Here is a 16,934-nt window from a genome sequence, read left to right on the forward strand (position 1 = left end):
TCTTCCTGCCAACTCTCCGTTTGCCATATTGTACACTGCTGGGCTTCCATTGCATACATCTTTCTAGGATATTACCTTCAAGATGGCCTTGTATTTTTTCCCCTAATCCAGAAGGTATTTTGAGTGACTAGTAATGTGTAGCATTGAGGTATCAACCCAGCTACCTTTAGCAGATGCTACAATATACGGAATCAGCTGAAAAGGACCACAAGTTTCCACTTCTTTTGCCAAGTCTACTTGTGGGTTTGTTCTTGCTCAGCCACCACAGCTATTTCAGCAGCTCATTTCTTCACTTCACATCTGTTCTCCTAGTCAATGCCCTAATTCCTCACTTGTGGTTCCCTGATTCTTCCAGTCCTGTGGGCCTGTTGCTTCTGGTCTAATCCAAAACAAACAACAGGAATAAATCACTTCAACAGTACAACTTGTAGGGATCCTGTAAACTGCTATACTACATGTAAAATACTCTGCTTGATGTTTGCAGCCCTTTATAACCTGGCCCTGCTCTACAAATTTAAAAATGTATTTCTTATTCAACCTTAGCTTCAGTTTATCTTTTCACTTACTTGAATCATGGCTTACTAGATTCAAATTCCTTCAAATTCCCCTTTTTTGAGTGGTCAGTTGCTTCTTCTCTTAACTGTCACTTTGTGTGTGTTTCTAGGGGTGCATTATTACCTCGTGTTGTAATAATTTGTCTTGCTTTGTCTAGTCTTGGTCTGTATGCTCAGCTAGACAGAGTTCCTCAAAGTTGTCAACCATATCTTAAACATCTTTATGTCCCAGACATAAATGCCTATACCTAACAAGGGTATAATAAATACTTATTGACAGATGAATGAAAGGAATGATGAGAAAGTTGTTATGCCTGATTCACCGGTGATGTAAATACCTCTTTTATTGCTGGACGCCAAACAGGCCTCTGATCAACACTCCTTTGGCTTTGACTAACTTTCTCTCTTTTAAAAAAATCTTCGCACTTTTTTTTAAGGTACTGTTAGTTGAACAGCTCTTCCGCAAGGAGTTCAAACCATTTTTGAAGAAATGGTATCGTGTTATTGGATTAAGTGGTGATACCCAACTGAAAATATCATTTCCAGAAGTTGTCAAGTCGTGTGATATTATTATCAGTACTGCTCAAATCCTTGAAAATTCCCTCTTAAACTTGGAAAATGGAGAAGATGCTGGTGTTCAATTGTCAGGTCAGTTTAAGTGTTTATTTTTTTAAAAAAAATTAATAGTAATATTAATGATAACAAGTCTATATTTGTTAATTTTTTTAATGTTTATAAAAATTAACTTTGGTTTAAATTGCTTTTTATTGCTTATGGTTTTATTAAAATCCTTCTACTTCCTGGAGGAAACAAAAAAAGTAAGTTTTTAATTAGACCACTTTATTCTGCATAAGAATACCATTATTAAGGCAAGCACTTGCTGGATTTTCCATTTATTCTGACAAGTTCCTTTTTTTGCTAGTGAATGTTGTTAGATCTGCTTCCCGGAAACCTAGAATAAAAATACAAATCTTGTGTTTTGTGGGGTATAGGATGAGAACATAGGATAAAGAATGGGAAAAAAGTAAAAATAATTTATAGTAACTAAATGCAATGTTAAAACAAGGCAAAATTTTCCCTCTTTAAATAGTGTGGTTTTCACTTGATGTAATAAAAATAAAATTCACTAACCTAAAATTAAATATTTTATTAAAGAACAAAAGTATAATCCTGAGATTTGTTTTATAATAAGCCAGGATGTGAATTCCACATCTAGTGCTTTTTAGCTCTGCAAACTTTCTGAATCGTATCTATTAAAGAAGGAGAATGCCTAACAGGGAGTTTCATGATTAGTATATATGAACTTGTATGTGTACAGGTGCTAGTGTAGTTGGATCTCCCTCCTGAAAACTGGAAGTGGATTACTCTTGTGTCCTGCCCAAGAGAAGGCATCCCCAAGGCAGCTCAATTACTGGTCTAAAGTTATTTTCTCACTGTAGTGTGCTGGTATGGAGAAATGAACTCTTTGAATTTTCTTTGAAGACTTTTCCCTCATTATCATTGATGAATGTCATCACACCAACAAAGAAGCAGTGTATAATAACATCATGAGGCGTTATTTGATGCAGAAGTTGAAAAACAATAGACTCAAGAAAGAAAACAAGCCAGTGATTCCTCTTCCTCAGATGCTGGGACTAACAGCTTCACCTGGTGTTGGAGGGGCCACAAAGCAAGCTAAAGCCGAAGAACACATTTTAAAAGTAAGTCATAATTTTATGTATAACCAATGAAAGCAAAGCTAAAACAAACGCCAGGACTTCTTGGTCTTGTTCAATAAGGTTGAGTTCAAGTGTTGTGATCATCAGTTAAGTGAAATCTGTTTGCTTTAGTACAATAAATATACTCAGTCTTCTATAAAATACGAATATGCCTTAATAAATATCAATAACACAAAACAATATCATAAAAATGATGGAGAGTGATATAATTAATGCAAAGTTGAGACAAATAGAATGCCTTCTTTGCATCTACTCTTATAGTTAAACTTAATGATCTACTTGATATAGAAATATGCATAAACTGTGAAAGTTTCTCGTTGTCACACATGATAAAGTCTTGCTCCAAGAGTTTCAAAACTACATGTTTTCTGTGTTTCTTATGTGATTCTAGGAACCGAGGTAATTCAAATCAAAGGGAAATAGGGATATGAAGATCTTTAAAGATGAGCTTGTCAGCGGCCCCAAAATGGTAACACCGCGTACAGTGCTACTGTTAAGCTTGAGTGTTACATAAATCATAGTAGCCCAAGAAGTATTTTGGTACCAAGGCAATTGCATTTGAATTTTAAGTCCCTTACTTCAAGTTGAATTCAATACAAATTATGTAGAGTAGACACAACATTCAGAGATGCAATTATAGACTCCAAAATATAATTTATTACTGGGATTAAGGACTAATTCCAGTCTAATAATCCAGGAACATGGCTAAGGATGCTCCCAGCTTTGCATCGCCTGCTTTATGTGTAGAAGAAGGTGGTAGTATGATTCATGGATGTCAAGATGACTTTCGACATGCCTCATGTAACATGGTTATCTCAAAATCATTCTCTGTCAATGATGGTAAATTGTTATACTCTTTCCATGTCAGTTTTCCACCTGGAAAATGCAATTTAAGAACTGAATATCAATACACCTTTTTCTCTGGGATTATCCACCAACTTGATTTAGAAGCTCCTATTTCCTATATTAGGACAAATGTTACTGATGGTTGGTTAGTGAGATCCATAATAAAACAATGTTAAAATGCTATATTTAGCAAGCAATGCTACATATTACTTGCATGAAATTTTATACTACATATTTATACTACAATTTAATGCTACATATTTTTTACATGAAAAATAATTCTACACTGAATAAAGTGAACGGGAAAAATAATTGCATAAATATTTAAAAATGTCTCTTTTCCAGCTATGTGCCAATCTTGATGCATTTACTATTAAAACTGTTAAAGAAAACCTTGATCAACTGAAAAACCAAATACAGGAGCCATGCAAGAAGTTTGCAATTGCAGATGACACCAGAGAAGTATGTGCTTAACGTTTTATATCTATTTGATTGGCAATACCACATTCAGTTGAAAGATGGCAAAGACTATTTTATACTGACCATCTGAACAATATTGTTTAAAAATTTAAGCAAACAAGTTTCAGGTTTTTTTTTTTTTAATTGATGTTAGGCAGTGAAGCACTACATAGAATTCTCCCCTCTAGTCCTCTTTTAGTTTTCTAGTTTACATGAGGAATAGCTCATTCATTGTTTGCTACATATGAGTTATGAGGGACAGTGGGGGGCAATGACCAGGGGGATGTATAACTAAGCTGGAGGGGTTATGACAGTTCGTTTTAGCCTTTTTAATTTTCTTGGTGAATTCCAGGATTGATTTTCTGATATGCCACAGAGCCATTTTGTTGCTATCAAATTACATTTGGCAATGATAATGGGAATCCTACCTAATTTGCATACTTGCATATTTACTTTCTTAGGAAAACAGTGCAGTGGTAAACAAGTGAAATATTTACTGTAATGATGCCTTTCTGATGAATTTTTCAGGAATTATAAAAATAAACTGAGAGTCAATTTGGACATTATGGCCAGTAAATTATGTCAATACTTTGTTTTGTAAAATTTAGAAAGCGTTACAAATTCTGGCCATATGTACTTGATAATATCATTGAAAATAAGAATGTTGGGATCAAATGATATGATATATGAATAGTAGATAAAACAAAGATTGAAATATAGTAGGCACTAAACCAATGTTAGTAACTAGCCTCCGTATATCTCTTTTTTTTTAATTCTGAAAAAGACTGCTATCTACTCCAGCTGTACTATTACAGTTGAATATATTTTATTCACTTTCCCTTTTTTGTTACTTATTTGGTTTTACTTGATAATTTTAAATGCATAGTTCTACTCATTAAGATTTTCAAAACTACATTTCTCAGGTACATTTTTAAAAGAATTTGCCATTTTTTAAACTTACTTTAATTTTTTATATACTTTGAAGCATAACATACATACAGAAAAGTACAAATTCATATGTGTACTGATCGCTGAATTTTTGTAAACTGAATACACATATGTAAACAAAATCCACATCAAGAGATGGCACATTGCCAGTATCCCAAAAGCTCCTGGTTCCCCCTTCCAGTCACCATGCCCCAGGAATCACTACTATCTTGACTTCTCAAACAAAAATGAGTTTTCACTGATTCTGAACTTTATATAAATGGAATCATATAACATGCACTCCTTTATTTCTGGCTTTTATTCAGACTGTACTTCAACTTTTTATTTTGGTCGAAATAATACTGAAACCAGTTTTACAAAAGGGGAATGTTTCTTAAATTACATTGTAAGCTTTCTAAATAATTGTGGCATTAATGCAATATGTGTTTTCTAAGTTACCTTTAACATACAAGGTTTATATCATTCATTAACTTTACTTTCATTAACTTTTTAAGTTGGAGATTATGGCAGAGGTAACAGGGTGTTGGTGTGGGTGTGGCTTGATGGCAGACTTAAAAGAGAAGCTGACAAAAATAAATGTACAGACAAGTGATGGGACACTAACCTGTTACTTTGTCTAAACAAAGATTCCAAATCAGATTTCTTATAACCTAGAAATTATTTTAACAAAAGTAATGTTATTCTTTTAACAATAAGAATACGTAAGAATAAGTTTGTACTTTATTTTTAGGATCCATTTAAAGAGAAACTTCTAGAAATAATGACAAGGATTCAAACTTATTGTCAAATGAGTCCAATGTCAGATTTTGGAACTCAACCCTATGAACAATGGGCCATTCAAATGGAAAAAAAAGGTAATTTAGGTTTGGACCTAACACTTAGTTTATCCCATGTTTATGCCAAGATTTCAGATGACTATATCACAGATTCCCCCAAGAAATTAAAAGCAAAAGTAGTTCCAAATAGAATTTTTGTGTTTTGTGTAGGACAAGTATAATAAACATGTTCTAATTCCTTTTCTAAGAAAAGAGATTCCAATACTATCCAATTTTCTCTTTGTCTCCAGTCTTATATTTATTGTATATTTAAAGTATTGAGATAAATATTAATAGCTCTGTCTCCAAAGGCAAACTCAACTAATATATTTTCATGCCATTCCTCTGTGCATCAGCTACATGTTTTTGCTCAGGCAGAACTCAAGCAGCAAGTCTAGGAGTTGGAAAACTTGCCCTGTTTCAGAGCTCAGGACACATTTTGAGCCTTAACTTGCCCATTTTAAAACCAAGCCAGTTTTGGAGTTAGTAACATAAATATATTTAAGTCCATGGCACAATTTTAGGGGGTTTATATGCTTATTATTTCACTTACATAATATATTTTTTCACAGCTGCAAAAGAAGGAAATCGCAAAGACCGTGTTTGTGCAGAACATTTGAGGAAGTACAATGAGGCCTTACAAATTAATGACACAATTCGAATGATAGATGCATATAATCATCTTGAAACTTTCTATAATGAAGAGAAAGATAAGAAGTTTGCAGTCATAGAAGATGATAGTGATGAGGGTGGTGATGATGAGTATTGTGATGGTGATGAAGATGAGGATGATTTAAAGAAACCTTTGAAACTGGATGAAACAGATAGATTTCTCATGACTTTATTTTTTGGTAAGATTCAAAGTAGCATATACTGGTCTCATTCATTTACCTTTTCAACATGAAGTTACTGCTTCTCATAAGCTCTCCAAAAAGAGAAACATGTTTTGAAAGAAGAAATCCCACTCAGATTGGAACTATTTCTAATTATATGACCAGATTAACTACCAGTTATATGATCACAGTCAGTCATTTGGTCATTCAGTTTTATTGTCAAAACAATTGTAATGAATTTATTTATTAAACCATCCTAATTATTAGATATAGTGCAAGATTGGAGATGAGCCACAATTCATGAAACCTTCTAGTATAATTTGTTGTATGCTTTACTAAACTTTTCTGTCAAGTAGTTTTAAAATTAATTAATTTTTAATCAACAAAACTGAATATTTTTTGGTGTACAAAATGTTTGATATATCTATACCTTGTGGAATGGCTAAATAAAGCTTGTTAACATATCAACTGTAATTATTTCTTCAAGAAAACAATAAAATGTTGAAAAAACTGGCTGAAAACCCAGAATATGAAAATGAAAAGCTGACCAAATTAAGAAATACCATAATGGAGCAATATACTAGGACTGAGGAATCAGCACGAGGAATAATCTTTACAAAAACACGGCAGAGTGCATATGCACTTTCCCAGTGGATTACTGAAAATGAAAAATTTGCTGAAGTAGGAGTCAAAGCCCACCATCTGATAGGAGCTGGACACAGCAGTGAGTTCAAACCCATGACACAGGTATAAATATCCTTTTGGACTTCTTTTCTTTTCTTTCTCTTCTTTTCTTCTTCTCTTCTCTTCTCTTCTCTTATCCTCTTCTCTTCTCCTCTTCTTCTTTTCTTTCAGACGAGGTCTCCCTCTGTCACTCAGGCTGAGGAGCAGTGGCATAATCAAGACTCACTGCACCCTTGACCTCCTAGGCTCAAACAATCCTCCAGCCCCAGCCTCCCAAACAGCTGGGACTCTAGGTGTGCACCACCACACCCAACCAATTTTTTTATCTTTTTTGTAAAAAAGGGGTCCCACTATCTTGCCCTGGCTTGTCTTAAACTCCTGGGCTCAAGCCATCCTTCTGCCTCTGCATTCCAACGTATTGGGATTATAGGCATAAGCCACTGCGCTCAGCCTGAACTTCTTTTCTTATGCTGTTATTACTCTTCTCAAATTGTTTTTAGTCTTTTCCTACCAATCCTCTCACTATCCACAAATACATTTACAGGATAAAACATGTGTTCTTGAAATAAAATCTAAGTCTAATAGCAACCAAATCTGTGGTTTTTGAGAGGTTACGTGTTGTTTTAGGAGTCATTTTTCCCACATAGTAATTGGAAGAACTTTCTAAGTTTCCCTTGCAAAAATGAGTGACAGGTAAACTTAATAACAAAGTTCAGAAATGATTGCAATATAGTATCAAGTGGAAAATTCAAACTCCCACAAAAATGTGTGCGTTATAACTAGAACTATGCAAAATATGTTTACATAGAATGAGACCTATAGGGAAACTTGGAAAAATTAAAGAATTTGATACATTAGAGATTTGGGTTTCTGATAAGTAGGTTTTCTGTTCCTTTTTAAGGTGTTTTGTTTTATTTTGTTTACATGCTGCTTACTGAGAGCATAGTAAAAAACACTTGGGTAAGAAAAAAAGGCACTTGTAGACATAACAAGCATGCATAAAGCAATGATGTCTTGTTAGAGTAAAATATTCTTCTGAGGGATAAGGTCATATTGACCCTGAGTCTTTCTGGACAAATGGATATTTCCTTTCTATTACAGTTATCACTATTCAAGCCAATGGAGCAAATTAATTCTGTTTCAGTGTTTGCTGGGGAAAAAATTCTTGAAATGGTTCACTATAACTCTTTATATACCCTCTACGTGCACTCTTGTGAGCGCTGCCAATAAAATTAATGCCAGAGAAAGTACTGTTTTCCTTGGGTAACAAGTTTGCTTCCTTCTTTTTGATGAGATGTAGTTTGCTTAATATGTTTTTCTTTTTGCCTTAGCTTCCAGAAAGCTAGCAGGCAAAATTCAAGTTCAGTCTCACAGCGTCTGTGTTGATTCTTATGAGTCCTGTTTTTAAATTTCTTTTATATTAGCTTTAGCATTATGACTTTCATTGTAAGACGGCTAAGCTTCTCTTTAAAAAGAGGTAGAGTGCAAATGAAAAGCCTAGTTCAATCTACTTTCTGCTCCTTATTCATTTCAAACCTAGGGGCTGTATGCCAAAATTCAGAACATATTCCCTTCTTTCCCCACTCCTTGCATCCTCACCTTGTAAACTGGGGTGGATAAACTCCTTAGCAATGGTGTTAGGCATCTACGTGATGTGACTTGAAGATCTGACACTGTCTGGAATTTTTGTTATTAAAGTTACTCCTTCAAATTAAGACACAGGCATCTTCCACTAAAACCCAAGGACATGTAAGTTTTTATCGGGAGATGTGAGGGCAGGAGGGAGAAATTTTCAGAGAAGACTCAAAAGAGGCCTTTCTACAGGGTTCTCCAACAGTTAGGAGTCAAATAAGGACTCACGCTCCTCTGAGAAGAAAGGGAAGGGGATGGAAGAACATAGTTTTGGTCTGGCAGCTTTATTTTTGTTTAGTGTATGGGGACAAAACACAGTGTGGATGTGCACCAAATGCCCACTGGACCAACAGCTTTGATGAGAGTGGTTATGAAAATAAAACCACATTGTCCATATCAAGCTAGGTTTGTGCTCACTCATTTCTCCCATGTAAGGATAAGAGGGCATATTTTAATTTATTTATATTGACTTTAAAAATTCAGAGATTTTTCATTTGAAAATAGTTTTAATTACAGTTGTATAACCTCTTCTTTTATTTTTATTTATATTATCCCTTTGAATCAAAAATATATTTACCTCATCCAAAATTAATAAAGCACAAGGCATACCACTGACTTCTAGTCTTCCAGCTCCCCTCCCCAGATGCAGCCAATGTTTTCAGTTTCTCTTGTGTCCTTTTAGGAATATTCCATAGCTTCTCACTCAAATGGTTCTTAAAGTGACCAAATGCATATACAGTGTGCATTTTCTCTGTGACTGAAAACAATATATCAAAGCATCTCTGCATCTTATCCTCTAAATATTAAAGATTCTGAAGTTAATGTAGTGGGGGAAAAGCCCATTTTAGTTTCTGATTGTCATATCCTCTTCTCAACCGACAGCTCCTCCTTTCTTCCTCTGGAGTCACCCATCAGTTTATTTCCTTGGCATAAAATATGGTCTTCCCACCTCCAGACTGGATGATGGAAATATTTTTGTTATTGTGTGGTAATCCCAGATTGGAAATCAAATGTTGTCTCACCATTATGTCTTTGTTCAATGCCAAAAACAGATGGCAACAAATCCATGTATGATCTAATCCTTTGATTTACACTGACCAGTTGCAATTTATTATTTCTTCCTCTAATTAGAAGATTTTAATGTGTTTAGCATCACAAAATTTAATTTATTAAAATGTTTCTACAGAATGAACAAAAAGAAGTAATTAGTAAATTTCGCACTGGAAAAATAAATCTGCTTATCGCTACCACAGTGGCAGAAGAAGGTCTGGATATTAAAGAATGTAACATTGTTATCCGTTATGGTCTTGTCACCAATGAAATAGCCATGGTCCAGGTACATTCAAATACCTTTACTTACTGTGTTAATTTTTATTTGTGTGTTCCTATTTTAATTGCTTTCTTTTAGTTAAACAGCACAAAACATCTTTTTAGTTTTTAAAACAAAGCCCTTTTCCTGTTAAAAGAGCATTTTTTAAATGCTGTGCACTGTTGCCTTTCATATTGCTGTCAATTCATATGATAACCAGATACCTGTTGTATGTTTAAACAACAACTCCTCTTTGGCTATTTCTGTACCCTAAGGCTTTCCAGGACCATGACACCAGCCCCATTTGTAAGAGTCAAAAGCAGCCTCCTCATTCCTAGGATGTCTGTGAGCCCCCGGCTGGACCGGGAATCTAAAGTACGCTGTCCCACAATTGTCTGATGAAGTAACATGCCCAAACCTGAGGGAGCCCTGCTGTTTCTGCATTTTACTCCCTTATCCTTTCCAATTTTCTGTATGTTTAGAAGTTTTCATGATAAAATGTTGGTTGGGGGCAGACTTATAAATGCAAAAATAAATAAAAGAGTGAGGTGTTCTGTTTTCATTCAGATTTCACATTATCTCTTACCCACCTGTGTTAATGGAATTATTGTAACCTTCTGTTGAGTAGGCATAGGTTTATGCTGATTAATATACTATTCTTCCTATAAAATTAACTGAAGGGTTTTCAAAATAATTTAAATTGCATCCTTGAATAAAAGGCAAGTCATAGAAGACTAAGATAACCAGACTGCCATCAAATTAGCAAATAATTTTATTTCAGGAGTTTATTTGTAAGTCAGTGATAAACTTAGTAATAAAACTTAGAATACATTTTTCCTTGAGAATAATTTTATAGTTGATAGGCTCCTGGGCCAGGCCACAGAAGTTTCTATTAGTCAAAATATAGCTGAATATCAAGAAAGTTATCACCATGTTAAATATATTCCCATGGGAAAATGTGCTAAGAATGTAACGTAGGATGCCAGAAACTGACCTGCCTTCTTACCAGCCCTGGTGTCAAGGTCAGAGATGACCCTTCTCTCCATTCATTCCTCCCAGCTTCCTACCAAGAAAGACGACTCCTCAGTCCACGTCATTGATCATGGTTCTCATAGTTTGAGAGAGAATTTCTGAGAGCAAAAAGGCTGGACAGGATGATATTATGTCATTGAGGCCTAATCATCATCACTGTAGAACACCGTTTCTGTATTAAAGCTTATTTTAAGTTTCAAAGAGCTGACTTACAAGGATGGATTAATAACTAACTTTACCCATTTAAAGACTGGCATGCTGAACAACCCAATATCATTTCATTCTGAGCAATGAATATCATTCCCAGAAAAAACCAGGAAGATTTGTATCACAGCGTACCCTTTCATTTACTTGATTTATTTGTGTTTTCAGGCCCGTGGTCGAGCCAGAGCTGATGAGAGCACCTATGTCCTGGTTGCTCACAGCGGTTCAGGAGTTATCGAACGTGAGACAGTTAATGATTTCCGAGAGAAGATGATGTATAAAGCTATACACTGTGTTCAAAATATGAAACCAGAGGATTATGCTCATAAGGTATTGTTGGCTACCTCTGAATTTGATTTTTATTTAAAAATGGCCACATGTGGTTGCCATTGATATCTCTGTGGCTCATTCTCCAGAAAAAAATTGTGCTGAATTATAAGTTTCTGTTTAGTGAACTGTGCTTAATCCGGATTCACATGCAGAGAATCGAGATCCATAGTGGGCAGGAAATTATCGGGGAGCCGTTGCTCCTCCCAGTGAAACCAACCATAAATTTTGATAATATAAATTTACGCTGCCTTGTTCCAGAAAGACTGCTGCAACTCACTGATTCAATCCAACATGGTAATTTTGGTTTGACCCAATTTGTTTGTAAAGGCACCATTTTTTAATTTCAGAAATGTAGATGAAATGCTTACTGTGTGCCAGGTAACATTATAGGAATAGCCAACAGAGGCAAACAAAACACATAAGACTCCTGCTGCATGAAGTTTATATTTCTAGTGTGAGCCTGGTGAGATTTGGAGGACAGAAACGGTAAACAAACATTAAAAAACAAGAAATATAACATATCAAGATAAGTAAAGAGAATTAGAATAGGATGATATGAAACAACTGACTAGATGGATACTTTCTCTTTTTTTTGTAGTTTTTGAAATTCTTTTTTTTTATTTATTATGTTTTATGTTCTAGGGTACATGTGCACAACGTGCAGGTTTGTTACATATGTATACATGTGCCATGTTGGTGTGCTGCACCCATTAACTCGTCATTTACATTAGGTATATCTCCTAATGCTATCCCTCCCCTCTCCCCCGACCCCACGACAGGCCCTGGTGTGTGATGTTCCCCGCCCTGTGTCCAAGTGTTCTCATTGTTCAATTCCCACCTATGAGTGAGAACATGCAGTGTTTGGTTTTCTGTCCTTGCGATAGTTTGCTCAGAATGATGGTTTTCAGTTTCATCCATTTCCCTACAAAGGACATGAATTCATCCTTTTTTATGGCTGCATAGACTAGATGGATACTTTCAACTGGGTGGTTGAGGAAGGTCTCTTAGAAGGAGTGACACTGAAGCTGCATCTGAATGAAAAGAAAATACAGAATATGTCATATAGCTACATCTCAATTTACTAACGCACAGTTATTTGAGTTGTGCAAAGGAATGCAGTGAAGAAAGAATGTATTTCTATAGTATTTCAGGAAATCCCCCATACCACTGAATTAAAGACTGTAACTACTATAATAGCAAACAATCCATTTAGAAGAAAATTCACACCCTTGCATATGGGTGTGAATGTTAGTTTCTTAACATTGGAATTGGCTCTACCTTAAATAGAGTTTCACTAAAGGAATGCTTTCAAATTGGTGTGCATTGCTATTACCAACTCCAAGGTTTCCTGACCAGGTTTCTGCACAAACCTTTATTTTAAAACTGCTTTAAATACAAGGCAAAGCAAACATTTTAGAGTATCAAATCAAACTTTTGTCACCAAGTTATGCCACTGGAAAGTTACTGCCTCCCAGTTAATATCCTAAGAGAATTAATCAAGTAGATGTTTACAAAGACTGATATTTTAAGAGTAGTTGTTTGGGGGTCCACACTAGGACAATCTCTGGAGTTTAAGGGTTAAACTCTTCCAGACATTCTTTAGAGTAAGACACTGTCCCTTTGGAGGCCCCAGAATGGACTGTATTTTTAGGTCTCCTTTGGCCAAGAAACCTGCCCTCCTAAAACGACTTCAGGTAGATGAACTGAAAGTAGGAGTGGCAATGGGGAAGGAGGGGTACACGCCACCAGTAACCTGTTCAAAGCCTGTAGAAAACATTGCTACTGGGAAGATGTTTACTTTCTTCTAATTTGAGCATCCTTCTCAACACAATCTTCAGGCAACCACTAATGAATAATGAGAATTGACAGATAAGATGAAATATTTTTTCCATGTCATAAACACAGTTTATACATAACAGAGCTTCTTAAAATTAAATCAGACTTATAGGAGCAAGTTGATCATCATAAATGTTTTTCTCTAGCATTGATTCAATTTTTGCTACATTATTACACTCTATTTGGACTTAGGCTGATTGTAGCTCTGCCTCGTGTATATTTATTATGAGTTATTTTGTTTGTTTGTTTGCCCCTCTAGTTACTTCAAATTCCTTTGCTATTTTAGAGTTAGTCTTTTAGCTTCTGATGTCCTGATTACAAATCCATACACTTACCTTGGCTTTATTTTTTTCTGACTCATTCATACACATTTCTTAATTCCCACATGTATGTGATCCTATAATTACCTTATCAGCTCACTGAACTGTAAATGTCTTATAAAAGTAACCTATTTTAACTTTTAGGGAAAAATATTTCAATGTATTTTTCTATAATTTACATGGAAAATTCATCTTGGTACTTTTCTGATTAACCTATTATATAGCCTCCGAGCTTGCTTGCAAGGTTTTATTCTCTTTTCTATGCTATATGTGGCTGCCTTGAAGGGAGATCTAAAATGTAGAGTTAGGAGCCAAAGAGATGGGCTTTGTTCATCTGCACTGATGACTTACTTCTACTGAAAATTTCCCCTCGGTCTTAAAGAAAACAATTACTTCCTCCATAATTTAATATAAATATTTCATCTATGACAGGTCAGTTTGGAGGTAAATTATTCAAGAACCAGATTTTTCTACCATGAAGTTGTGTTAGTATAAACACTGGTCAGTCCCTATGTCAACTTTCATGTGTTACATAAACTAGATTATTTCTGTTATAAAATAAGTGCTGCTGCTAGTCACAGAGCCTAGAATAAAGATGTTTATGGGCATATTCTCTCACATAAGGAATCTAGGCAGTATTGGCTCCATGATGTTATGAGGAATCCAGGCCTTTTCTCTCTCTTTTATGCCATTATAGCATTGGGCTTTCATTCTCATGGTCGAAGATGGCTTTTAGAATTTCAGCTGCCACATCCTCATTCTAGGCAGGAAGTAAGAAGAAAATGGAAAGAGCGAAAGGTACACATGCCAGCTATCTACTTTTTGAGAAGATTTTCTGAAAATTCCACTCAACAGCTTTTTACATGTCATTGACTGCTGGTTTGGAAATGTAGTCATTTAGCTAGCGTATTTCCACCCAGAATAAAATTATGACTCTGTTAGGGAAAATGGACACTGAGGGCAAAACTAGCAGTTTCTGCCACAAATGTGTAAACAGTAGACTGATTAAGATGGTGAAGGGTCTGAAAATTGTAAAGGATGAAAAAAGATTAAAGGAATTTAGGTGCTTAGCATAGATTAGAGAAGACGTTGGTAATGTAATAACAGTGTTTAGTAAAGAGATTCCATGTGGGAGGAAGTTTAGACCTATTTTATGGAACAGAATTAAAGCAAATGGGTAGGCCGGTGCAGTGGCTCACGCCTGTAATCCCAGCACTTTGGGAGGCTGAGGCAGGTGGATCACTGAGATCAAGAGTTTGAGACCAGCCTGGGCAACATGGCAAAACTCCATCTCTACTAAAAATACAAAAATTAGCTGAGCATGGTGGCAGGTGCCTGGAATCCAAGCTACTCGGGAGGCTAAGGCAGAAGAATCGCTTGAACCCAGGAGATGGAGGTTGCAGTGACCCAAGATAGTACCACCACAATCCAGCCTGGGCAGCAGAGCAAGACTCCATCTAAATAAATAAATAAATAAATAAATAAAACAAATGGGTAGGCTACACAGAGAATTTTTGTTGAATATTGCTAAGGACTTTCTCACAATAGAACTTTTCTGAAATGGAATGGGCTACTTTTTGAATACCTAAAGATTGCATATTTTCATAGTTACAGGAGATTATTATGTACCAAGTTCTTTGCGGGGAGGGTTATTACCTCATTATTTTCATTTCCTAGACCATGAGCTAACTGTATATTTTCACAACTAAGACCTCCAAATTTCAGGAGACTTACTTCTATGAAACTGAGAAAAGAAAACAAACCTGAAACCACTAACTATTCCTTTCTCTGTCCAGATTTTGGAATTACAGATGCAAAGTATAATGGAAAAGAAAATGAAAACCAAGAGAAGTATTGCCAAGCATTACAAGAATAACCCATCACTAATAACTTTCCTTTGCAAAAACTGCAGCGTGCTAGCCTGCTCTGGGGAAGATATCCACGTAATTGAGAAAATGCATCATGTCAATATGACCTCAGAATTCAAGTGAGTCCAGAAAGACCTATCTTTAAAATTTTCCACAAGGGGTGAGGCAGGTTGCATTGTAAATGTTCTTTCAAAATAGTGCAAATGAGAATCATTTATTTTACAACTTCCTCTCCTTTAGCCTCTCAATTATATTCCTATTTTAAATGTCTATGTTTTAAATAAACTGCACTGGTGCAGGAAAAGAGAAGTGTAAGAACCAAAGCCATTTTGATCCAAGGCATGTATTTTTGTATGCTCATCATTTGTTCTCAAATTTTTGAACAACTAAAGTCAAGTTAATATAACCAACAGACTTGAAAGAAGTTACAAAAGGTAACATGCCCCTTGAGAGGTATGTGTAGAAGAGAAGCATTGCCTTAGTTGCCATAACAAGCCTGGCAAGCAGGAGGGAAGGAAGGAATGCCATGTATACTGCAGGCATGTGGTTGAGCTCCAGGTCCAAAAACCCATGAACTACACATTGGTATTTTGTCAGTTCTCTGTGATGATTCTTTCCCTTTGATACTTACAGGGAACTTTACATTGTAAGAGAAAATAAAGCCCTGCAAAAGAAGTGTGCTGACTATCAAACAAATGGTGAAATCATCTGCAAATGTGGCCAGGTGAGTAAATTGCTGTGGGCCTGATTTTACTTTAGCCAAAAGGAATGTTTAATTGCATGTGCATTTAATTTTCCTCTTGCTCTCTCTTTTGTTTTTCAGGCTTGGGGAACAATGATGGTGCACAAAGGCTTAGATTTGCCTTGTCTCAAAATAAGGAATTTTGTAGTGGTTTTCAAAAATAATTCAACAAAGAAACAATACAAAAAGTGGGTTGAATTACCTATCACATTTCCCAATCTTGACTATTCGGAATGCTGTTTATTTAGTGATGAGGATTAACACTTGACTCAAGATTCTTTTAAAATACTATCAGTTAAACATTTAATAAGATTATGATTAATGTATTCATTATGCTACAGAACTGACATAAGAATCAATAAAATGATTGTTTTACTCTGCATTGAACTTTTTAAGAACACAATATATTATGCATGATCCATCTTGTTGGTGGGCAGGGGTAAGGAAAATCTCCCAATAATTCTCATTAGTGTAGAGCATTACAGTCCTGTGGAAAGAATGCTGAAGTACAAATGAAAATTCAAGGTATCAGTCTCAGGTCTGTCACTAATTTTCAGAATACAATTAGGAAAATCAGTTCATCTTTCGGAACCAGTCTCCTTATTGATGAAATGGTCATAACATTCCGTGGTTTTGCTTTTTATTAATTTTGTATTGCTTTATAACCAGTTGCCACAAATGTAGTGGCTTAAAACAACACTTATTAATTATAACACATATCCTGTTGGTCAGAAGGGCAGGGTTCTCTGCTCAGGGTCTCACAAAATTGAAATTGAGGTGTCAGCCAGACTGTGTTCTCATCTG

General features: G+C 35.4%; 1 protein-coding gene across 1 annotated transcript in view; it reads left to right on the forward strand.

The window, feature by feature from the left end:
• IFIH1 (interferon induced with helicase C domain 1) overlaps window positions 1–16,512 on the forward strand; it is a 51,879-nt gene extending 35,367 nt beyond the window's left edge. The window contains exons 6-16 of the mRNA XM_050752300.1: window positions 992–1,202; window positions 2,037–2,254; window positions 3,464–3,580; window positions 5,256–5,379; window positions 5,913–6,191; window positions 6,661–6,920; window positions 9,676–9,825; window positions 11,203–11,364; window positions 15,317–15,507; window positions 16,022–16,112; window positions 16,212–16,512. Coding sequence (XP_050608257.1) covers window positions 992–1,202; window positions 2,037–2,254; window positions 3,464–3,580; window positions 5,256–5,379; window positions 5,913–6,191; window positions 6,661–6,920; window positions 9,676–9,825; window positions 11,203–11,364; window positions 15,317–15,507; window positions 16,022–16,112; window positions 16,212–16,391 — 1,983 coding nt within the window. The 3' untranslated portion in view covers window positions 16,392–16,512. The remainder of the gene's footprint in view (window positions 1–991; window positions 1,203–2,036; window positions 2,255–3,463; window positions 3,581–5,255; window positions 5,380–5,912; window positions 6,192–6,660; window positions 6,921–9,675; window positions 9,826–11,202; window positions 11,365–15,316; window positions 15,508–16,021; window positions 16,113–16,211) is intronic.
• Window positions 16,513–16,934: the final 422 nt, after the last annotated feature.

The sequence above is a fragment of the Macaca thibetana genome, chromosome 12 (assembly GCF_024542745.1).
Source record: "Macaca thibetana thibetana isolate TM-01 chromosome 12, ASM2454274v1, whole genome shotgun sequence".
Taxonomy (NCBI): domain Eukaryota; kingdom Metazoa; phylum Chordata; class Mammalia; order Primates; family Cercopithecidae; genus Macaca; species Macaca thibetana.